At 35.9% G+C, this 17,961-nt stretch overlaps 1 protein-coding gene across 2 annotated transcripts in view; it reads left to right on the forward strand.

The window, feature by feature from the left end:
* ST8SIA4 (ST8 alpha-N-acetyl-neuraminide alpha-2,8-sialyltransferase 4) overlaps positions 1-17,961 on the forward strand; it is a 53,677-nt gene that overhangs the window by 9,328 nt on the left and 26,388 nt on the right. For both annotated transcript variants that reach the window (XM_064405473.1, XM_064405472.1), the window contains exons 3-4: positions 6,359-6,616; positions 17,412-17,705. In XM_064405473.1, coding sequence (XP_064261543.1) covers positions 6,359-6,616; positions 17,412-17,705 — 552 coding nt within the window. The remainder of the gene's footprint in view (positions 1-6,358; positions 6,617-17,411; positions 17,706-17,961) is intronic.

A 17,961-nucleotide genomic window follows, 5' to 3' on the forward strand; every position in this document is an offset into this window, starting at 1 on the left:
CAGCTTGGAATTCCTAGAAGCTCTTCCAGGGTTATTTGCAGCTAGGTATGTTTTTAACAAATGCAAATTAGTTAGTTGATCTAGATGATTTTTCAAGTCCTCTTCCAACACAAACTATCCTGTTTCTGAAGGCTTCTTTCCTGGAAGAGCTTTTCTTGAAACATCCTTTTAGACTAAAGTAAAACCTAGCACAGGTGAAAATAGCTGTGGTCCCCACTGTCTCCTCAAGAAACCAACAGGAAGTGGAACTCTGGTCATGTACAAGAGCAAGCTGTGACCTTCTGTTACCATAGAGTTTGTTCTTTCATGTTGTTTTTAATTAAAATTAATTTAGCTGGCAAAAAATCATGTTTTATGTAGGCTGTGATTCCTGGTGATTCTAAAGGCTGAAAGCCACCTTCTGCTTTCCAGCTGCAGAATGTAAAGCAGAGTCAGGACTTGATACGGTTGGAAAGTTGAGTTGTTTATGAAGGCCTGTCAGAGAGTGTTTGCAGGAGATCAAGGGGAGGGACTAGAAATCTACAGCATAAACTTTTAAAAAAAAAAGTTAAGTGGTTTCTTATCCCCAGGTAAATGAAGGATATTGCTAAGAATAAGGTGTAGTCCTAAGCAAGGCATAAGGAGCAAGAGCAGCCTCAGCTGCTGTGGAAACGATCTGAGGAATACTATGCTTCCAGTAAGGCCAGAAAAGCACTGACTGAGATGCATGGGGAGGTTGTTAAGTACCCACCACATGGGATTATTAGGAGCATATTAGATAAACATGGGCTGGGGGACATGTAGATAAAGGCACATCTTCAGTGGGCACAGAGAGGATCAAGTCCATCTCTGTTCCATAATGTCATTGCTGGTGGACCCTCCTGGGCACTTAGGATGCACTCCAGAGGCTTCTCCTTACACCTGAGGGTCTACTCAAGTCCAGCAGCAATGATTTGTGGCACTGCCTTCCTCTAGAAAAATGATTTTTCCCAGAAAAAGCATTCACTCACTGTCATATTTCAGTTTTCTTAAGAATATCTAAAAATATACATGGTTTTGTAATCTTAAAATTCAAATCGTCTAGCGGTCTATTTCATTCATTCACACACTTCTGAGGCACATGAAGAACAGTTTGAGATTGTATAATAGTTTTGTGGTACAAAGACCACAGTACAAAATAAAACTAGAAAAATGCATCATGAGAAAAATCTCACCATGGTGCCCCAGAGCGGTATATAGTCTTAATTTGGAAAGCTGTTCAGAGGTATTACTGTTGCATGAACTCATCAGACAGCCCAGAGTTTCAGTTGGTACTTAAATATTATGGAGATCTGTTTCTGCTTATCAAAGAAAAACCATAGTCAGTCACAGATTGTGACACTGTGGCTTTTTGAGTCATGCAGACATGTTCCAAGCTGCTTGGTTACAATTAAGGGTGAGTCACGTCAGTCTCACCTGCCCACAAAACAGCTCAGGTCACACCCCCACAGTTTTTTTTGTTGTAAAAAAACTTGAGAACCACCTCAAATGAAACTGTTTGTTTACACAGTTTAGCTTAAGGCTGCAGAATGCTGTTTCTTCAAGGTTTGCTAAAAATAGTGCTCTTTTTTCCCTTGCAGTTTACCTTACTTTTGAATTTAATATGCAGCTTGAAGTGGATTAACATTTACTTGTCATTATTTTGTCATGTCTGTTTAATCAGAATAACCTTGTTGTGCTATTTTTCGTACTCTTTGTGGGACAGAACAGAGGTTTAAACAAGTTATTATTACTAATCAGCCTCAAGATTGACTAAGACACTCATGTATGTATTTGTCCCTCAGTATTTTCTTTATCCTTATCACTTATGTGAATTATCAGAAGTACTGTTATCACCGTAGTGTCAGTGAGTCAGTAGCACAGAGGAACTTAAAACAGTAGCATAGACTCTGCATTATTTATCGTATTACTTTCAGTATTAGAATATACCTGGATGCAGTCAGATGAATCAATAAAAAATATTGTAATGTTAACATTATTGCATATCTCTTATATAAGGATTCCACTGCATACTGCAATACCTGTGTGCACATTTAACTAAATACGCTAATGACAGCTTCAGATAAGAAAACATTTTTAAATATGTGAAGATACTAAGATGAGAGACTTCTGACCATCTCAGCATTTTACTGAAAAATAAATTTCATAGACATTTTGGAAATTTCAGCTGTGTTAAGTGAGGAGTTGGTTATCTGATTCTAATTCAGGTCCACATGAAATTTTCTGGAGGGCTTCTATAAGCATATAGATAAATGAATTTTGAATGTAAGCAACCAAATGAATAATGAAAGCCGATGTGCTTTTAAACTTTTTTGACACTGTTCACATAATTTCACTGCCTTCCTCTTACTTTTAAAAATAATACAGAAGATACTGTGTTCATGCACAAATGTTGCTACTCTTTTGCTAACATGGACAGTTTTAGGCCAGTTTTTTTCGGATAACAGGGACGGTCTGTGATCATGTGACTTTTTGTAGTTGTAAATCTAGTTTCTGTGCATTGCACATAATTTTTTTAGGTTTTGAGACTCATCAGTGGTCATCCCTTCTCAAGTCAAAGTTCATGTGAAATGAGTTTCCTCGTAGCTTGGCTGATGATGTTAGTAGCTTTTGATGGATTGATTTTATCCTTTACAGCCCTATGTGATGAATAATTGCAGTAAATTTTAATGCTTCTGGATTGGGTGATTCTTTCTTTCTTGTTCTCTTTTGTTTTGTATCAGTTAATCTATCAGATCAACTTGCAGAGTTGCCCATGAAGTTAAGCTATCAAACCCAAGGAGATTTAAAGTCCATTCAGTTTAAAGGCTAAATTTAAGTCTTCATCTTCCTTTTATAGAAATACTTTGCCTGGCCTTACCAAAGGGTAAAATAAGGATTTTAAGATTGTCTATCCTGCTTTATTATTCTGAGTCTCTCATATGCCTCAGCATAAGTTGCCTTTGCTCTGAGGTTGCTTGCTTCGTATGTGACAGCTGTAACAGATAGCTCAGCACATTCCAGATATTCTTTCCTTTTTCTTTTTTTTTTTTTGGCCAAGTTTATGAAATGAGAGGAATTACTTTAAGACAATTTTTATTATGTTTCATTTTGCCTATGACTTTTAAGATCTGTTCCATGGTGAGTGTTTAGTGTTGTTGGTTGCAAGATTCAGACATACTCTTCTTTCTTGAGGCAGCAACACAAGAGCTGACTAGTGAGCATAGGTGTTTCTATAGACCATCCCTTTTAATTTGTGGGGTATTGTTTCAATATGGCTGTGACTAAGTGTTGCAACTGCTAGAATAACATTTCTAGTTTTGTTTTCCTGTATGGTTGTTCTCTATGGAAGTTCTTCTTTCAAAGCTTAATATGTAAAAACCATTCTTTTAGTCAACAAAATATCAATTTTGTGTTAAATTCCACTTTACCTACTGACAACAGTGAAAATTATTAAGTTATTGTTTTTCTTCTTTTCTTGGTAGACTTGCAGAGGCAAAAGTTGCTAGTAGATTTATTATGTGCTAAACACCCTGCCCCAGCTCAGCATTCCCTGTTTGTTCCATAAGAGTGTTGTACTTGGTTCAGATGTGATCTTTCTTCACAAACATACCTGCTTCACAGATGGACACAAGCTTGTAAAGCTTTACTCATGTCTTGGTTTGAAAAGACAGGTGCTAAGGAAGGCAGGAGCTAAGGAAGGCAGGAGCTTCTCTTGAAATGGAAAAAGTAAACCCCCTCCCTCTGAATTATTACAATTTTGAAATTATGGGGTTCTTTGGTAAAGATATGGGTGTAGGAATAACAGGTTTTTTATCAACAAAAATAAAAATTCAGTAATATAAAACATCAGTGACAGAGTCAAAATACGACCTGACACCCTGTTGGTAGCAGTCTGATTATATGGTGGTGGCTGCAGTCCTCCTGGAGTGACAGATGTATTTCTGTTGAAACAATGACTCTGTAGAAAGGGTGTAGGTTTTCTCTGAGGGTGCAGTGGTGTTGCAGATGGGCCTGGTCTTTTTCTGAGAATCTAGAGGGAAGAGGCTTATTTTCTGGGATTCTGGTGGGAAAAGGCTGCCTGTAGTGTTCTAAATTTTAGATCACATCCAGGGAGGAATGCTTGGCTCCTCCCCCTGGGTGGAACATCTCACAATGGGTTGATGTAATTTTATCAGTCATGTTGTGAGACTCAATGGTCCATTAACAGAAGATATCTCCCCAGAGGGAGAACTGGTTGTGGAAGAGATAAAGAAAACTCCCACCTGGTTTTAACAGATGGCAATAGAAAACACATCTCCGGCCCTATTTTGCATTTGCAACCTAAGACAGCTCACTTGCAATCCTGAGCCATCAGTGGCTCCTTCATCTCTGGCCTAGGGATTTTTTCAGCTTTTTATGTCAAGGGTGTACTGAAAACTGCTCTACACTGCCAGTTTAGGTGTCAATCATTGTATCCATTAGTCGTTGCGCTGCAGTCATTAAGTATCTCTTTTGAATCTACGTATTGAATATATGCCAATTTTTGGACCCTGGTCTCCAGCTGTTGTGGGCAGAATGGAAGCTTTGGACAGAGTGTATTAGAGAATCCCTCCCACTGAGTTACAAGGTACAGAACTTGTTTTCTAAACCCCTTGCATGTTAAACCCCTTTTCAGAGAGGAGTCAAGGTATGGTTTGATCTAATCTTCACCTCAGACTTGGTCAGCAGTTTATGTTTAAAGGACTGTGCACATGCAATTGAATCTTTATGCAATTTTGTCCACAAGATGGACAAAAGGGATGCCAAGGCATGGCAAACCAAATATACTTAAGTTATTAAAGTAAATTATTTATTGATGATATTAATGATAACAATTAGACTAAAAGAGCATTTTTATTTAATACATGGTACCGTTATAACTTCCAGTGTAGTGCACTGTTTACTGAAGCCATATTGAAGAAACAATATTAAAGCTAGCAAAATAATTGAGAAGAAATTGATAGTACTTACCCATACCAGTGACCATGGGCAAGTCTCTTCTACTCAGCCTTAAGGAGTAACCTGGAAGGAAGGAAGCTACACACACACTCCATCCAAGAAGGAGTGTGTCAGAATTCTCTGCCATTAAAAAGAAGGCCTCGACTTTTGTGCTATAAAGTGATTGACAGTCAGATGTATCAGATCAGCTCAGCAGCTTTACTTAAATTATCAGTACTGTCACTTGTTAGTTCCATTATAAGGAGCTCTGTCTGCTGTATCGTCACCAGTATCAGTTTCTGATGGGAAAGACTGTTCTTCACAGAATAGAGTGTTTAACTTTGGGATTGATGAGTCAGGCTGGTCTTATTCTTCAACATTCTTCAGCATTCTTCAACACCAAAAGCAGGGTGAACCCCTCTTCTCCATCAGCACTGATAACTTTTGCAAATAGATGCAAGTTTGAGCTGCTTTACCTCCACTTGGGGAGAGCATCCTGATGTCCCTGTAAGCAGATACCATGACTTCATTTTCAGCTGACATAATTATTTGTCAGTTATTTGCTGGGGGCTGTGAGTATACAACTTTTCATCTGCTGTAGTTCACTTGATACATGGTAGTTTATTAAACCCTCATATTTGGTCATGTGTGTCTTAACCTGTGTAATGGTTGAAACAATTTTTGCTGAAAAGATGATCAATGTTTCGAAGTGTTGATGAGTTTGTAAGAGATTGAGTTCAGCTAACAGTTTGACTGGACCCTGAGCTTCAGTAGTTTAATTTGCAGCTTATGTTTTAAGCTGATTTTGTTCAAATTGGTACAAAAGACTGGGTATGTTCTCATATCAAGTCAACTAGGATAGCTTTAGTTAAACTTCGGTTAATTAGGAGGAAGTTTATGCTAAACTGTATATATTTCTCTTATGGTGAAATAAGAATCTACAAGAAAACATGGTCATTCCTGAGCCAAGCTGATTTGCAAGACATAACATTTCCTTATCACAAATGTTTAATGTATTTAAGTTTGTTTTTATGAAAACAAACTGCCACAGTTCTTTTTAAAAAGTCTTAATTCCAAAATTTTGTGAAGATAGTCAAGCACAATATGCCTTCAAATTTTCATTTGTCTTTCCTTTGTCTCTCTGTCTTTGTGTGTAGAAGTCATGAAGCTTTAGTTCTGTAGTATTTTTCTGTTACATTGTAACCACACTGTTAACTCCATCCTAAAAACTTTGCCCTATCTCCATCCTAGAGCATGGAAAATTACCCTAGCAGGACTGATGCTGTCTGCCCTCTGCTTTATGTTGTGTGGCTTGTGCAGTCTGTATTGCTGCTAGATAAAACTCAACTCCATTTGAGCAGGGAGTGTTGGGTTTTGTCTTTGCATTTTTCTGTCAATGCAGGAAGAACATACTTCAGTTCTTGGATGCTGAAAGAGATGTCTCAGTGGTCAAAAGCAGCTTCAAGCCTGGAGATGTAATTCATTATGTACTGGACAGACGTCGCACTCTAAACATTTCTCAGGATTTGCACAGCCTTCTTCCTGAAGTGTCCCCAATGAAAAATCGCCGATTTAAAACCTGTGCAGTTGTTGGGAATTCTGGCGTCCTGCTGAAGAGTGGTTGTGGAAAAGAGATTGACAGCCATGACTTTGTAATAAGGTAAGTTTTTAACTGCTGTTGAAGATGTAGGCTGCTATGTTTCTTGCAGAAAAGCTGGGAGAAATGTTTTAATCTGAGGTACATATTACAGGCATTATATTACAGAAATTAATCTGAAACAGTATCTACCAACATGTGATTCCCCCAATTTAAATTCATGCCTATGTTATTGATAAGAAGATTATTGTGAAAATAAAACAAGGGAGAGTGGTTTGCATGACTTAATTTTACTTTTTGCTATGTTTATTCCAGACAAAATTATTCTTATAGAGGTGCTGGTAGAGGAAATGCAAAATGGTTTCTCTTTTAAGAATACTATTTTTTAGCTTTTGGTCAGCACAAATGGTCTTTTGTAACTTACTACATTACCTTTCTGTAACATATAGTAAAATTTCAGTGTGGTATATTGATGTTAAACCAGGATTCTACTGAGGTAGTTGGAAGTCACCCTAATATATTCCTTCATGTTGGTTTAAGAATCTATTCTTGCAGTTAGGAGGAAAATTATATGTTTTACTTTTTATTCATTCTTCAAACACACACAATAGTAGGCCTTTGGATTTCATGTATCATGTCAAAGCTCATTTGACATCTTGACATTATGTGGAAAATGCTGAAAAAGAGATGAGTACTTCTGCTTTTGAAGCAGAAGTTTCAATTTATTTGGTTGGAGAAGAGTGAAAGGGCAAAAAACAGGAGGGTTGTGACAGAAAGCAATATAGAAATAATAGTCATTGTGAGTTATTTGCTTTTTTTTCATCTTAAAGAATGATGGGGACAATAAATAGTAAAAGGAAAGTGAAAAGAAAAATAACAGTTTCACAGTACATAAATATAAGAAGAATATACATGAGTTTTGTAGTTAATTTGAAAGTTATTTTAACGAGTTGCACCTGAAGCAATGGCACACTTCTCTTTCCTTTTCCTTACTATTGAAGTTATTGAAATTAGCATTCTTACTGCAGAAGAAATCTAAAAGTAATTACCACAGTTTTAAACTGTGTGTAGCTGAGATTAAATGTGATTTGTTTAACACGATGTCTTGGCTTTGGACAAATTTAGGAAGAAATGTTCTGAAAGGGTGTATCCTTTAATGAAGAGTAGGTTTTAGCAACTTTTTTTGTATGGGTTCTTACAGGTTTTAAAGGATTTTTCTCGGAGAAAGTGAAAAAATTATTTATTTAACAAGCAAGTTGTTTACAGGTATGAAAAGAATGAATAATGTTAAATAATAAAACTTTTTGCTGCTTTGAAAAGATACAGAATTTTTTCTGTAGGTTCAGTCTTTTTCGAAGTCTGGAGCTGGCCTCTGTGCCGCAGTGCATTGTTGAGGGAACCCCTGGACAATGTTTTGATGTTTCCTATTGGAGAAAAGTTGCATAGTTCTAGAAGACAAAGCTACAGGTCTAGGAAAAACTACTCCTTCAATTAACACTTGAAAAGCTAGCTTAAAAGGAAAGAAATTGCTCTGTCTGTTTTTCTTTAGAGAGAAAAAGCCACGAGTTGGGGAGAAACCAAGAGTCTTATCTCAGTGTTTTTAAACACAGGTAGCAAAACTATGTTATTGCTTTTCTTTCCTCTTTCTTTCTCTCTGGTTTTAGCTTAAAGCTATAGGACCCATTTTTGGACACAAAGCAGGTGATAGGGGATACAATAACATCGCCCCATGACACAGGACTACAGAAAAAATTAGATGCTAGATTTTCTAGATTAAAATTTTCATAGAGAAGGCAAGGTACATACTTTATTTTAAATCATGTGCTGAATTTCTTTGCAGTCATCCCCATGCTCTTCCACACATTTTAACTAGCCATGAAACTAGATGATGATATCTGATAGAGGTTTTAACTAACGCAGCTACACAGAGTTAAAATAATATTCTAAAGACGTGGTGGAGTTTAATAGGATCAGTAAGAAGTTTCTGTTGCTAATCAGGTGTTTAGACTGGAGAGAGATGTGGGTGTTCTGTGAAGATGGTGAGGAAATGGAACAGGTTGCCTGGAGAAGCTGTGCATGTCCCATCCCTGGAAGTGTTATCTGACAGGTTGTATGGGGCTCTGAGCAACCTTGGCTAGTGAAAGGTCTCCCTGACCATGGTGGGGGATATAGAACTAGGTAATCTTTAAGGCCCCCTTTCGACCTAAACCATTCTGTGATTCCATGAAACATCTCTCATATGGTATATGACAGATTAAAGTGATCTGTATAACAACTAGTGAGTCTGACAATATTCTGATTAATAATCTCTAACGTTTTGAGAATAACATGCTTGGGCCTCCTGCCTATAGTGAGTTTCAATGCAGTGATTTTTAAATGTTTTTTAAATTTACAAATGAAAGTTAAGATGTTTTAGAATTTACATATTATATTTTAAACTATAAGATACTTATTTATTCAAGTCTCTATGCATGTATAGTTATATAGCATCTGTTTAAATAGCAAGGAATTTGTTTGTAGCTGAAGTTAGAGAAAAAAAAAAATTCATCAGAGTTAGTTTTCTACATTCATCATCTTCTATTTAGAAAAATTGCAGTTGCATATCATTTGATATGTGATCATATGGTGTAATTATGAAGTTCTGGAGTGCTTCATAAGCCCTTACCTGTATTTTTGTTAGGATTCTGATGTTAAAATGTACCATGATACTGTTTAATACTTTTACTTTTATGTGATATCTCTAAAATGTCCTCACTTATGTGCCGCCTGATGGTATTCTTGAAAGTAGTTTCTGAATGTATCCAAATGTATAGGCTGGAGGAGGACAGTTTTGTAGAATCTTCTGATACTAAGTGCATTACGCCTGTGTGCTGTGACAAGTGTGTCATACTGTTCTGGTTAAATATATTCCCTTGATTTTGATTGTATTTTATGGGGAGGGGGGTGGGCAGTGGGGAGAGGGGAAGAGGGTGAAATCTGAAGGAAAATTTTGTCTCTGAGAGTTCTTTCTTAGAGGAGCAGTTCTTAGGTTAGAGTTAACACCAGAAATACCATTAATTTAAATATTAAAACTTTTTGCTGCTTTGAAAAGATTCAGAATTTTTTCTGAATGATTTTTTTTTTTCTGCTGAACAAACTGACAGTGAAGATCTGTGACAATGAATAGGACACAACAGATATGCAACAATATTTGCAGTATTGATTAACTCAAGATCCTATAAGGGTAATGAAAGAGTTAGTAATAATGGACAAACACGCAGAAGGCTCATAAGTTTAGTGAAGTCATGCCTATTTTGGCAGTAGAAAATGTAGTCCATCTAATTAAAATGGAAAGCAAGGACACTCTTTGTTTTTAAAAAAATCCCAAACTGTAATGACTATGAACTATTTTCTGATTCCCATATGCCTTCTTACCTCTCATGCTTTTATACCCCATTAGGAACTATTGATCTGTGCGCCCCTGCTACTCTCTTCTAGTGCCGAGCATCAGTGTGCTGCATTTTGATCTATACCCAGATATTCCAAAATATCTGATTAGATTAATAAGTACATCTTGTTCCCATATTTCTGCACTTTCTCATGCTGAAATTACCAAGCCAGGTCTGAGTTAACTGTTGCATCCTATAGAGCAGATTAACTTCCTATAATTAAGTGGTATATTTTGAAATGCAGTGGTTAAGTAGGAGTTTCTGAGAAAGGTGGTTGTATTTTGGGCAAGTGTAAAATAACATTGCCGAGTAATAACTTGGAATTTCTTCTGGAAGCCAATATGTACCAAATAGTTCAGCTTTGGGTTCAGAATTTGAACAATATCAAAAATCAGAGTAAGTGGTTATTTTTTTTATTTTTCAAAATAATTTTACTTGACATTTGTGATGAGACCTATGCAAAAGCAGAGACCAAGTTCATTTTTAGAGTAATTTGGTTAAAACCAACCAGTCAAACAAGCCCTAGTAAATATATTGTGTTTTTTTCTTGTGGTGACCCCACTTCTAGAAAAGTCCCTTTCATTTCAGTTGGACAATATGGAGAAGAGGCCTGTTGAATGAAGCTTTTTCAGTAGGATAGGGCTGTTCTGACAAGGAACAGCCATGAGAAGATATTAGTTGCTTCTTTCTTTGGATGGAAGTGTCTAGTTAATATGTTACAACTCTTCTTTTCCCACTGGAGTTTTTCCTGGTGACTCTGCCACCATTTAGGAACCAAATGGATGTTTTTGCCATCACTGGTGATAAAATTTTGCTGGGCAAATTCAGCTCTATTTTTCCGGCATTCTTTGACTTTTATTTTTTTAACTTTACCATCCATGTGGTTAGTGAAGTTGACATGAAAAGGCTTGTAGTCCCCGTGGTTTTTTTTTTTTTTTTTTTTTTTTTCCTTTTGAGAGGAAAGAGTACATCCTTTAACAGATGTCTTGGTTTGCCCTGTATGTAGGTGAGGATAATCTGATTTGACTTTCTCCCTAGCATATTGATTTTTGTGGGCAATGTGTGACTATTTCTGTGATATGCAGAAGCAAGCGTTGTATGTGTTATGAGCAGAAGACTGCAGATATGATCTGGCAGGAGAAAAGGACACACCTCATCGTACTGTGGAGGTGTGGTATCTTATTTCAGTAGAGTAATTTAAATTAATAATAAGAAATGAGTAGTAGCTTCATTAATGTGTGTTGTTCCTTCAGGCACTAGGAAAAAAGCATCATAAATGTGTCAGAATAAAGGTATTTAGAATATTAATTTACCTATATCCTGGAACTTGTTTTTTGTAATTCATATCAGCTTTTATCTTCACATTTTTTTTAGTTCACCTTGTTTGAACCATGGCCGTCATGCCAAGTGGAGCTAAATCCTTGGAGCTAGCAGATCTGGCTTTGAAAGCAAAGTTGCCAATTTAACAGACATATTTTAAAGCACGAGTCTTCCTCTAAATGTAACATCTGAATACACCATGACTAGCTCATTAGACCCTTTCCAGAACTCAAATGTGGCAGCTCTATTTTTGTCTTCTGTTTCTTCCTTAAACTTGTCATACTACGTTGAAACATTAAATTAAAGCAGAGAAAAGATATCATCTTCCAATGTTCTTGCTCAGGGATTTGAGTGTCTAAGAAAAGGGAAGTGGAGTGAAAAGAAAAGGGAAACTCTGGTGGAGTTGTTGCAGTCAGCCAGATGTGAGTAGTCACCACCTCAGGAGAGCCTTGGAGAAGGCTTGACTCATGTAGCTACATTTTAGGGGTTTTTTTGTTTGTTTGTTTGGGGTTGTGGTTTTTTTTGTTTTGTTTTTTGGTTTTGTGGTTTTGTTGTTTGTTGTTTTTTGTTTTTTGTTTTTTTTTTTTTTTTGTTTGTTTGTTTTTTGTTTTTGGGGGTTTTTTGTTTTGTTTTGTTTTGTTTTTAAGAAGTTAGTCCTTAAGTAAGTGATTTAGGAGGATATTTAAGGACAGCATCTAGAATGCTCAAGAAATACCAGTAGAAAGTGACTTCTCTACACCTATATACAAATGATCATGGCTTCTAAAAGTGGCTGCTTGGGTAAATACATGTCCTATAAGCATCCAAATGTAGAGCAGATAGGGTTAGTCTGAATCTTCCTTGAATCTTCTTATAACTGTCCTGAGAAAAAAGGATACTATTATTTTTAAGTCACTTGCTCCTAGTCTAGATAATACAGAGCCTTTCATTCATTAAGGCTGGAAACTCAGGAACACTATGCTTTTTTTTTTTTTTTCCCCATTGACTGTTTTTTAAGAAGTGAAAAGGTTCAGAAGAGTCTTAATCTAAATGACTGGCTTTTTAGCTGTTCTTCATTTTGGAAAGTTCAAACTACTGCTGCTTTCTGTATTCCATTCTATCAGCCCCAAAGTGTTTATCCAAAACAATGAAAATTGTAAATTTTTCTGAATTTATTGCAAGGGTAATCATTTTTTTAATCCTTTCTGTCCTGATAATGTTGCAATTTTTTTGTTGAATTTTCTGTGTCAGAATTGTAACAATTATGTGGGTTTTCATAATTGCCCTATGTTAGGTTTCTTTTTCTCGGGCCAGGTCTTATAAACCCTCAAAGGGAACTTAACACACCCAAGGATAGCTTAGCTATTACCTTTTGGGGGCATATAATAAGCAGGATGGCTTCTGCTGCAGTGTTAGAAACAAAAAAGGTTTAATAAAAGGCAAAATAACAAACAGAAAAACTCAAGCCAGGTAGAGAGGTCTGCCCCTGGTATAAACACTTCCCAAAAGCAGTTTAGTTCTTTTGTTCACTTCTTTTCTACCTGATGGGCCAGGCAGGACTTTTTGGCTTCTATCCAATTAGATGACCTCCAGTTTTTGGTAAAGCCTCTGAGGTCCTATGAGGTGGCTTTTCACCTAATCATTCAGAGAAACTTCTGGGCTTCTTTCCTTTCTTGTGGGACAGAGGCTAGTTTTGCCACTCTTGTCATTAGGAGGCACACTCCTACAGCCCTACAGAATATACTCTTCATAGATAGCAATGTGTGATGGTATTTTCACATAAAAAGTCTAAGCACGGGTATTCAGGATACTGCTAAGTTCCATTTCTTAGTTTTCATGCAGTAAAATATAATTTAAAATATTTCACTGCTGTAGTTTTTGTGGGGGTTTTTTAATACATTTTGTTATATATGCAAAAAACTTTCAGTGATAGAAATTAATTGCTTTATTTTCTTGTCAAAGGAATAATACTGGGAAGAACAGCAAATCTAATCCATGTGTAATTTTGCAGCAGTACACACAATAAAGATATAAATAATGTGTTTTGCAGCTTCTTCTAAAATGCCATTTAGACTTTTTCTGACATTCCACTGTGCTCTGTCAGTTGATAACTTGGATTTCAGTCACTGCTGTTCAGGGAGATGCTGGGAAGAAAGAATTTGTTGATTACCAATATAAGTTCTAATCTGGGCAACAGGGATTAATGAAGTTTTTTAGCAGGTGATGTTACAAAATCCATCTTCATACTGAAGTCATAAATTTAGTATTTTTGTGAACTTGTGTTGTGAAAGGGTGTGTCAAGTCAATATATTACATGGCACATACTAAAACCCCCTCATAATTGTTATATGTGAATAGAATCTGTAGTGCTGTACCTGAGCCTCTAACCTTGCAGTTCTCATGAAACATCCTCTGTCGTACCATGGATAAGAACTGAGATGAAGCGGGTATGTTAGGGGATTCACTATTACTATTCCTGTGATAATTTGAAGAAAGTTTGGTTTTTTTCAGTAGCCAAAGTATGCAGAACATGTGAGAATCCATACACTTTACTAATAATTGCATTTGTTGGGGGAAATAGGAAGTTGGTGCATGGGTTTTTTTGTAAATTTCTCTTTTTTGGGCATGTGTGAAAGTTACCACAGCACTGCTGCACACCTTTATTTGGAGAACCAGGTGAGAAGATGTGCTATATGCACACAAGTATTAGGGTAGTGTGCTTCTTGCATGTAGATTGAGTGCAGTCCAGCTGTGAGGTTCTCTTCAGTCTTGCACTCATTTTTTCTCTCCTGCTTGCTCGAGCCTTTAATTTTTCTTTCATGTCCAATTATTTCCTAAAAATTGCATGAACCACTGAACTCAAGACTACTGTTTTGATTCTTACAAGAATTTGGATATGAATCTGGATATGAAACTTTGCAGGCTACTCAGGAAGGAGTGTATCTTATTGACACTAATCTATTGTAATGCCTTATGTTTCAGAAAGGTTTAATATATCTGCCAGCAACAATCTGATTTTTGTTTTTTGTCTACTTAGCTCTATAAAGCGAAGATATTAATTAAACAAAACATTGGTAAAAATCACTTCTTTCCCATGGCTTTATAGTGTTTTAAAGTACTTATTTCAACTTGTAATCTTCAAGTCCACCAATTGGTAGAGGATTACAAAGTGCACAAATTCATGGCCATTTCTTGCATTATTCTACTGCAGGTAAAGTATTCTTTTGGCTCTCAATGTCAGATAAAATGGAAATTATAACCATTTTACTCAAGGAAATTTTAATGGCTTTTATGTTAAATTAACTTGAAATATGGTCTATGAATATTGTGGCTGGACCTTTGTATTCATATACATGATCTGTATACTTACTGATGAAAAAGCAAGTTGAACTGAATCTCTGAACTGACTTCTCATTTGAACATATTTTTTATAATTTTGATTGCATTATTTTCTTTGTTAAGCTCTTGATTTCTAAAAGACTATGATGTTATGGATGTTTGCGACATAGAGATGCCACAGCAAAACCAGGGATGATCACCCAGTTTGGTGAAAGTGTGGTATAGGAGCACCTACTCCATTCTTCATTTTTTGTCAAGGCATACAACTCCAGCCATTAACAGTTTTTTCTCCACTTTTTTTTTTAACTTATCCTACTGTAACTAATACATGCTACAGGTGTTTGTGGAAGAAGCAGGTTTTCAATCACTGAGACATTTTGGTCTGTGTGTCTCAGTATCTCAGTTGTTTTATGTGTGCTCAAATACTACATGATATTTCACACATTATCTGATTTTTCCCTTTTGTCCCAGAGTTCTTTTTAGTGATAGCGTTGCAGTGCATTTTTCAGTTGAAAATCTTCTTGTTATCACTCTGAAAGTTCATGTGTGGGAACACCTGTATTTTTACCAGGACTATTTTATAGGTATTTTTGTCTTTTAATATTATGCTTGTGCATACTATTTGTGTAAGTTGGTGCTTCTGTAAGTTTAGAAATTTCCTAAATAATATGATTGATGCTTAATACTAAGTTTACAGTAGCCACCTTGTTGAAATAGCTGTGCAGAGGTTTTGTCTATGGTCTGGTCTGATATCTTGGGAAGAACAGGCACTGCAGCATTAATTTGAGGTGCCATGGATATTAGCGCCTATGATACTAGTAATCACATAAATTATGAATGCTTCCCATACACTGAGGTCTTTTTCTAACCCCCTCTCTAAAATGTGTCAATCTTTATCTCATTTGACCATTTTCTATATACTTCTGCCATAGACAGTGCTTAGAAGTAGTAAGGGAACTTATTTGCTAGTTTTGTGCAAGGGAAAGAAGTAGTAGTTAGAGCTTCTGATTAAATGCTTTTATACTGAAAAAAATATTCATGAGATTCTTTGTTTCAAATAATATACTGATACTGAATTTTTATGGGAAAAATAGCAAAGGAACCCATGAAAACCATTATTTTAGATTATTATTTTTGCTGGGAGAATACTTGTTCCATCTTTATGTCTGGAAACAGTCAATAGCTAGCTCAGGGAAAGGAGATCTAGAAGATTTACAAACCTTTTTATAATGTGATATATTATCAATACTGAAATTTTTAGCTATTTGTTTAATTAAGTCAGTCTTCAGTGCTCAATGTGACTCTTCATTACTGTTCTTTTATTCTTAGTAACAGTAGCATAGCAAGTTTGTCTTGCTCAGCTTTCACCTGTTGCCTGCTTACTTGCATGCTAACATGAAGACAACACTGCAGTTGTTTTTAGAATGAATGGAAAATGATGGTATGTTGCAAGAAGTTTGTACCTATGCATTCATATATTACAAGGCACCAAGGCGCTAATAATATGGCATGTGAGAAAGAATATATAGAAGATTGAAATTTACTGAATTTCCTCTTTCTTTAAAAACCTCAATAAAAGTATAGTTTCATTTATGGTGAATAAATCCCTAGGCATGTAATGCTTTTGGTGCAGAAACACCCTCACTACCACATCCCTGTTGTGATTATATTTAGCATCTGTGCCTTATGGCAAATTAGCTAGAATTTAAAAATACAACAAGGGAAGGATATTGCTTTGATTATTTAAAAGTTGTTCAGTTAATAGGCTTCTTCATTTCACTTACAAGAAGATTAATATATCTATGTTTGCCTCTGAATGTCAAGTTTTCTTGAATGAATAATGAATTTGTGGGAGGTCATTGACATCTTCTAACAAAATAACCTTAAAAATTCCAACAGCAGTATGAAACCATGGCATAGCATAAAGATGTATTAGAGTTTTAGATAAAAATTCCAAAGCAGGTAAAAGCTTTATATATACACTCAGGTCTATATACAAATACACAATAGCCAGTTTTATTAGCCATGAAACACATAAGAAGTATAGGAATAAACTTCTTAGCGCAGCCTGTTGCATCAGGACAAGGTGCAATAATTTTGAAGTGAAGGAAGGTAGATTCAGACTAGTAAATAAATTCATAAATTCAGTGGGAGTTTTTCTTATGCTCTGACTACAATTTTCTATAAGATACTACTCTTAGCAGCCTGAAATGCATGCACATGGATTGTGGAATAGATGTACAAAAATAATGAAGAGTGTAAATCTATTTCCTTAGTCTACATCTGCCCACATGTTATCAGAAACCTGGACTTTATCTCCTAGGAATATATTTGCTTTACAGTCTTCAGAACGTCTTTCTGAAGAATGTAGGACCACTTCTTAACCAATTACATAATGATTTTTTTTTTCTGGGTAATTAGTATTATCAGACAGGACTAGGTAATCAGTTGGTGTTAAGTAATGCTGACTTAATTTTATGTCTTTGGACATCTGACATTAGCAGAAACTAATGGAAAAAAAATGCAGAATTAATGGAATGCTGTTTATATTAGGAGTGTGATAATGTGCAAATGTTTTGGAGGAGCCTATTCCAAGATTGCTTCTTACCATCCTTTGTTCAGCTTAAGTAAAATACTATGTATTGTCATACTTTTTTTACTGATATTATTTTCTTACATTACATTGCATTGGGCTTTCATGTTCCTTTTTAACTTTCCCTTCATGCACACATTTTTCTGAGTTAATATTTCATATTTGTTTTCATTTTTTCCATTAATTTCTTCCTCTTCAGGTGCAATCTAGCTCCTGTGGTGGAGTATTCTGCCGATGTGGGAACTAAATCTGATTTTATTACCATGAACCCATCAGTTGTACAAAGAGCATTTGGAGGCTTTCGGAATGAGAGTGACAGAGAAAAATTTGTGCGTAGACTATCCATGCTGAATGACAGTGTCCTTTGGATCCCAGCTTTCATGGTCAAAGGTGGAGAGAAGCATGTGGAGTGGGTTAATGCATTAATCCTTAAGAATAAATTGAAAGTGCGAACCGCCTATCCATCACTGAGACTTATTCATGCTGTCAGAGGGTAAGTGTATGGAAAAGACTGGTCTGTCCTCAGCACAATGAAATCATAACTAGAATTTCTAGCAAGCAGAAAAAAAATGAGTGTCAAAAGGAGCATGGTATTTTCCATATTGATGTAATGGATTGCATTTGTGACAGGTTTGTTTGGTAATAGATGCTGGCCACTCATTTAGCCAGCTCTGCTGCAAACAACTGAAATGCATTTGCACAATAACTTTACCAAATGCGCTTTTTTTTAAAAAAATGTATCATCATTT

This window comes from Passer domesticus, chromosome Z (genome assembly GCF_036417665.1).
Source record: "Passer domesticus isolate bPasDom1 chromosome Z, bPasDom1.hap1, whole genome shotgun sequence".
NCBI classification, from domain to species: Eukaryota; Metazoa; Chordata; class Aves; order Passeriformes; family Passeridae; genus Passer; species Passer domesticus.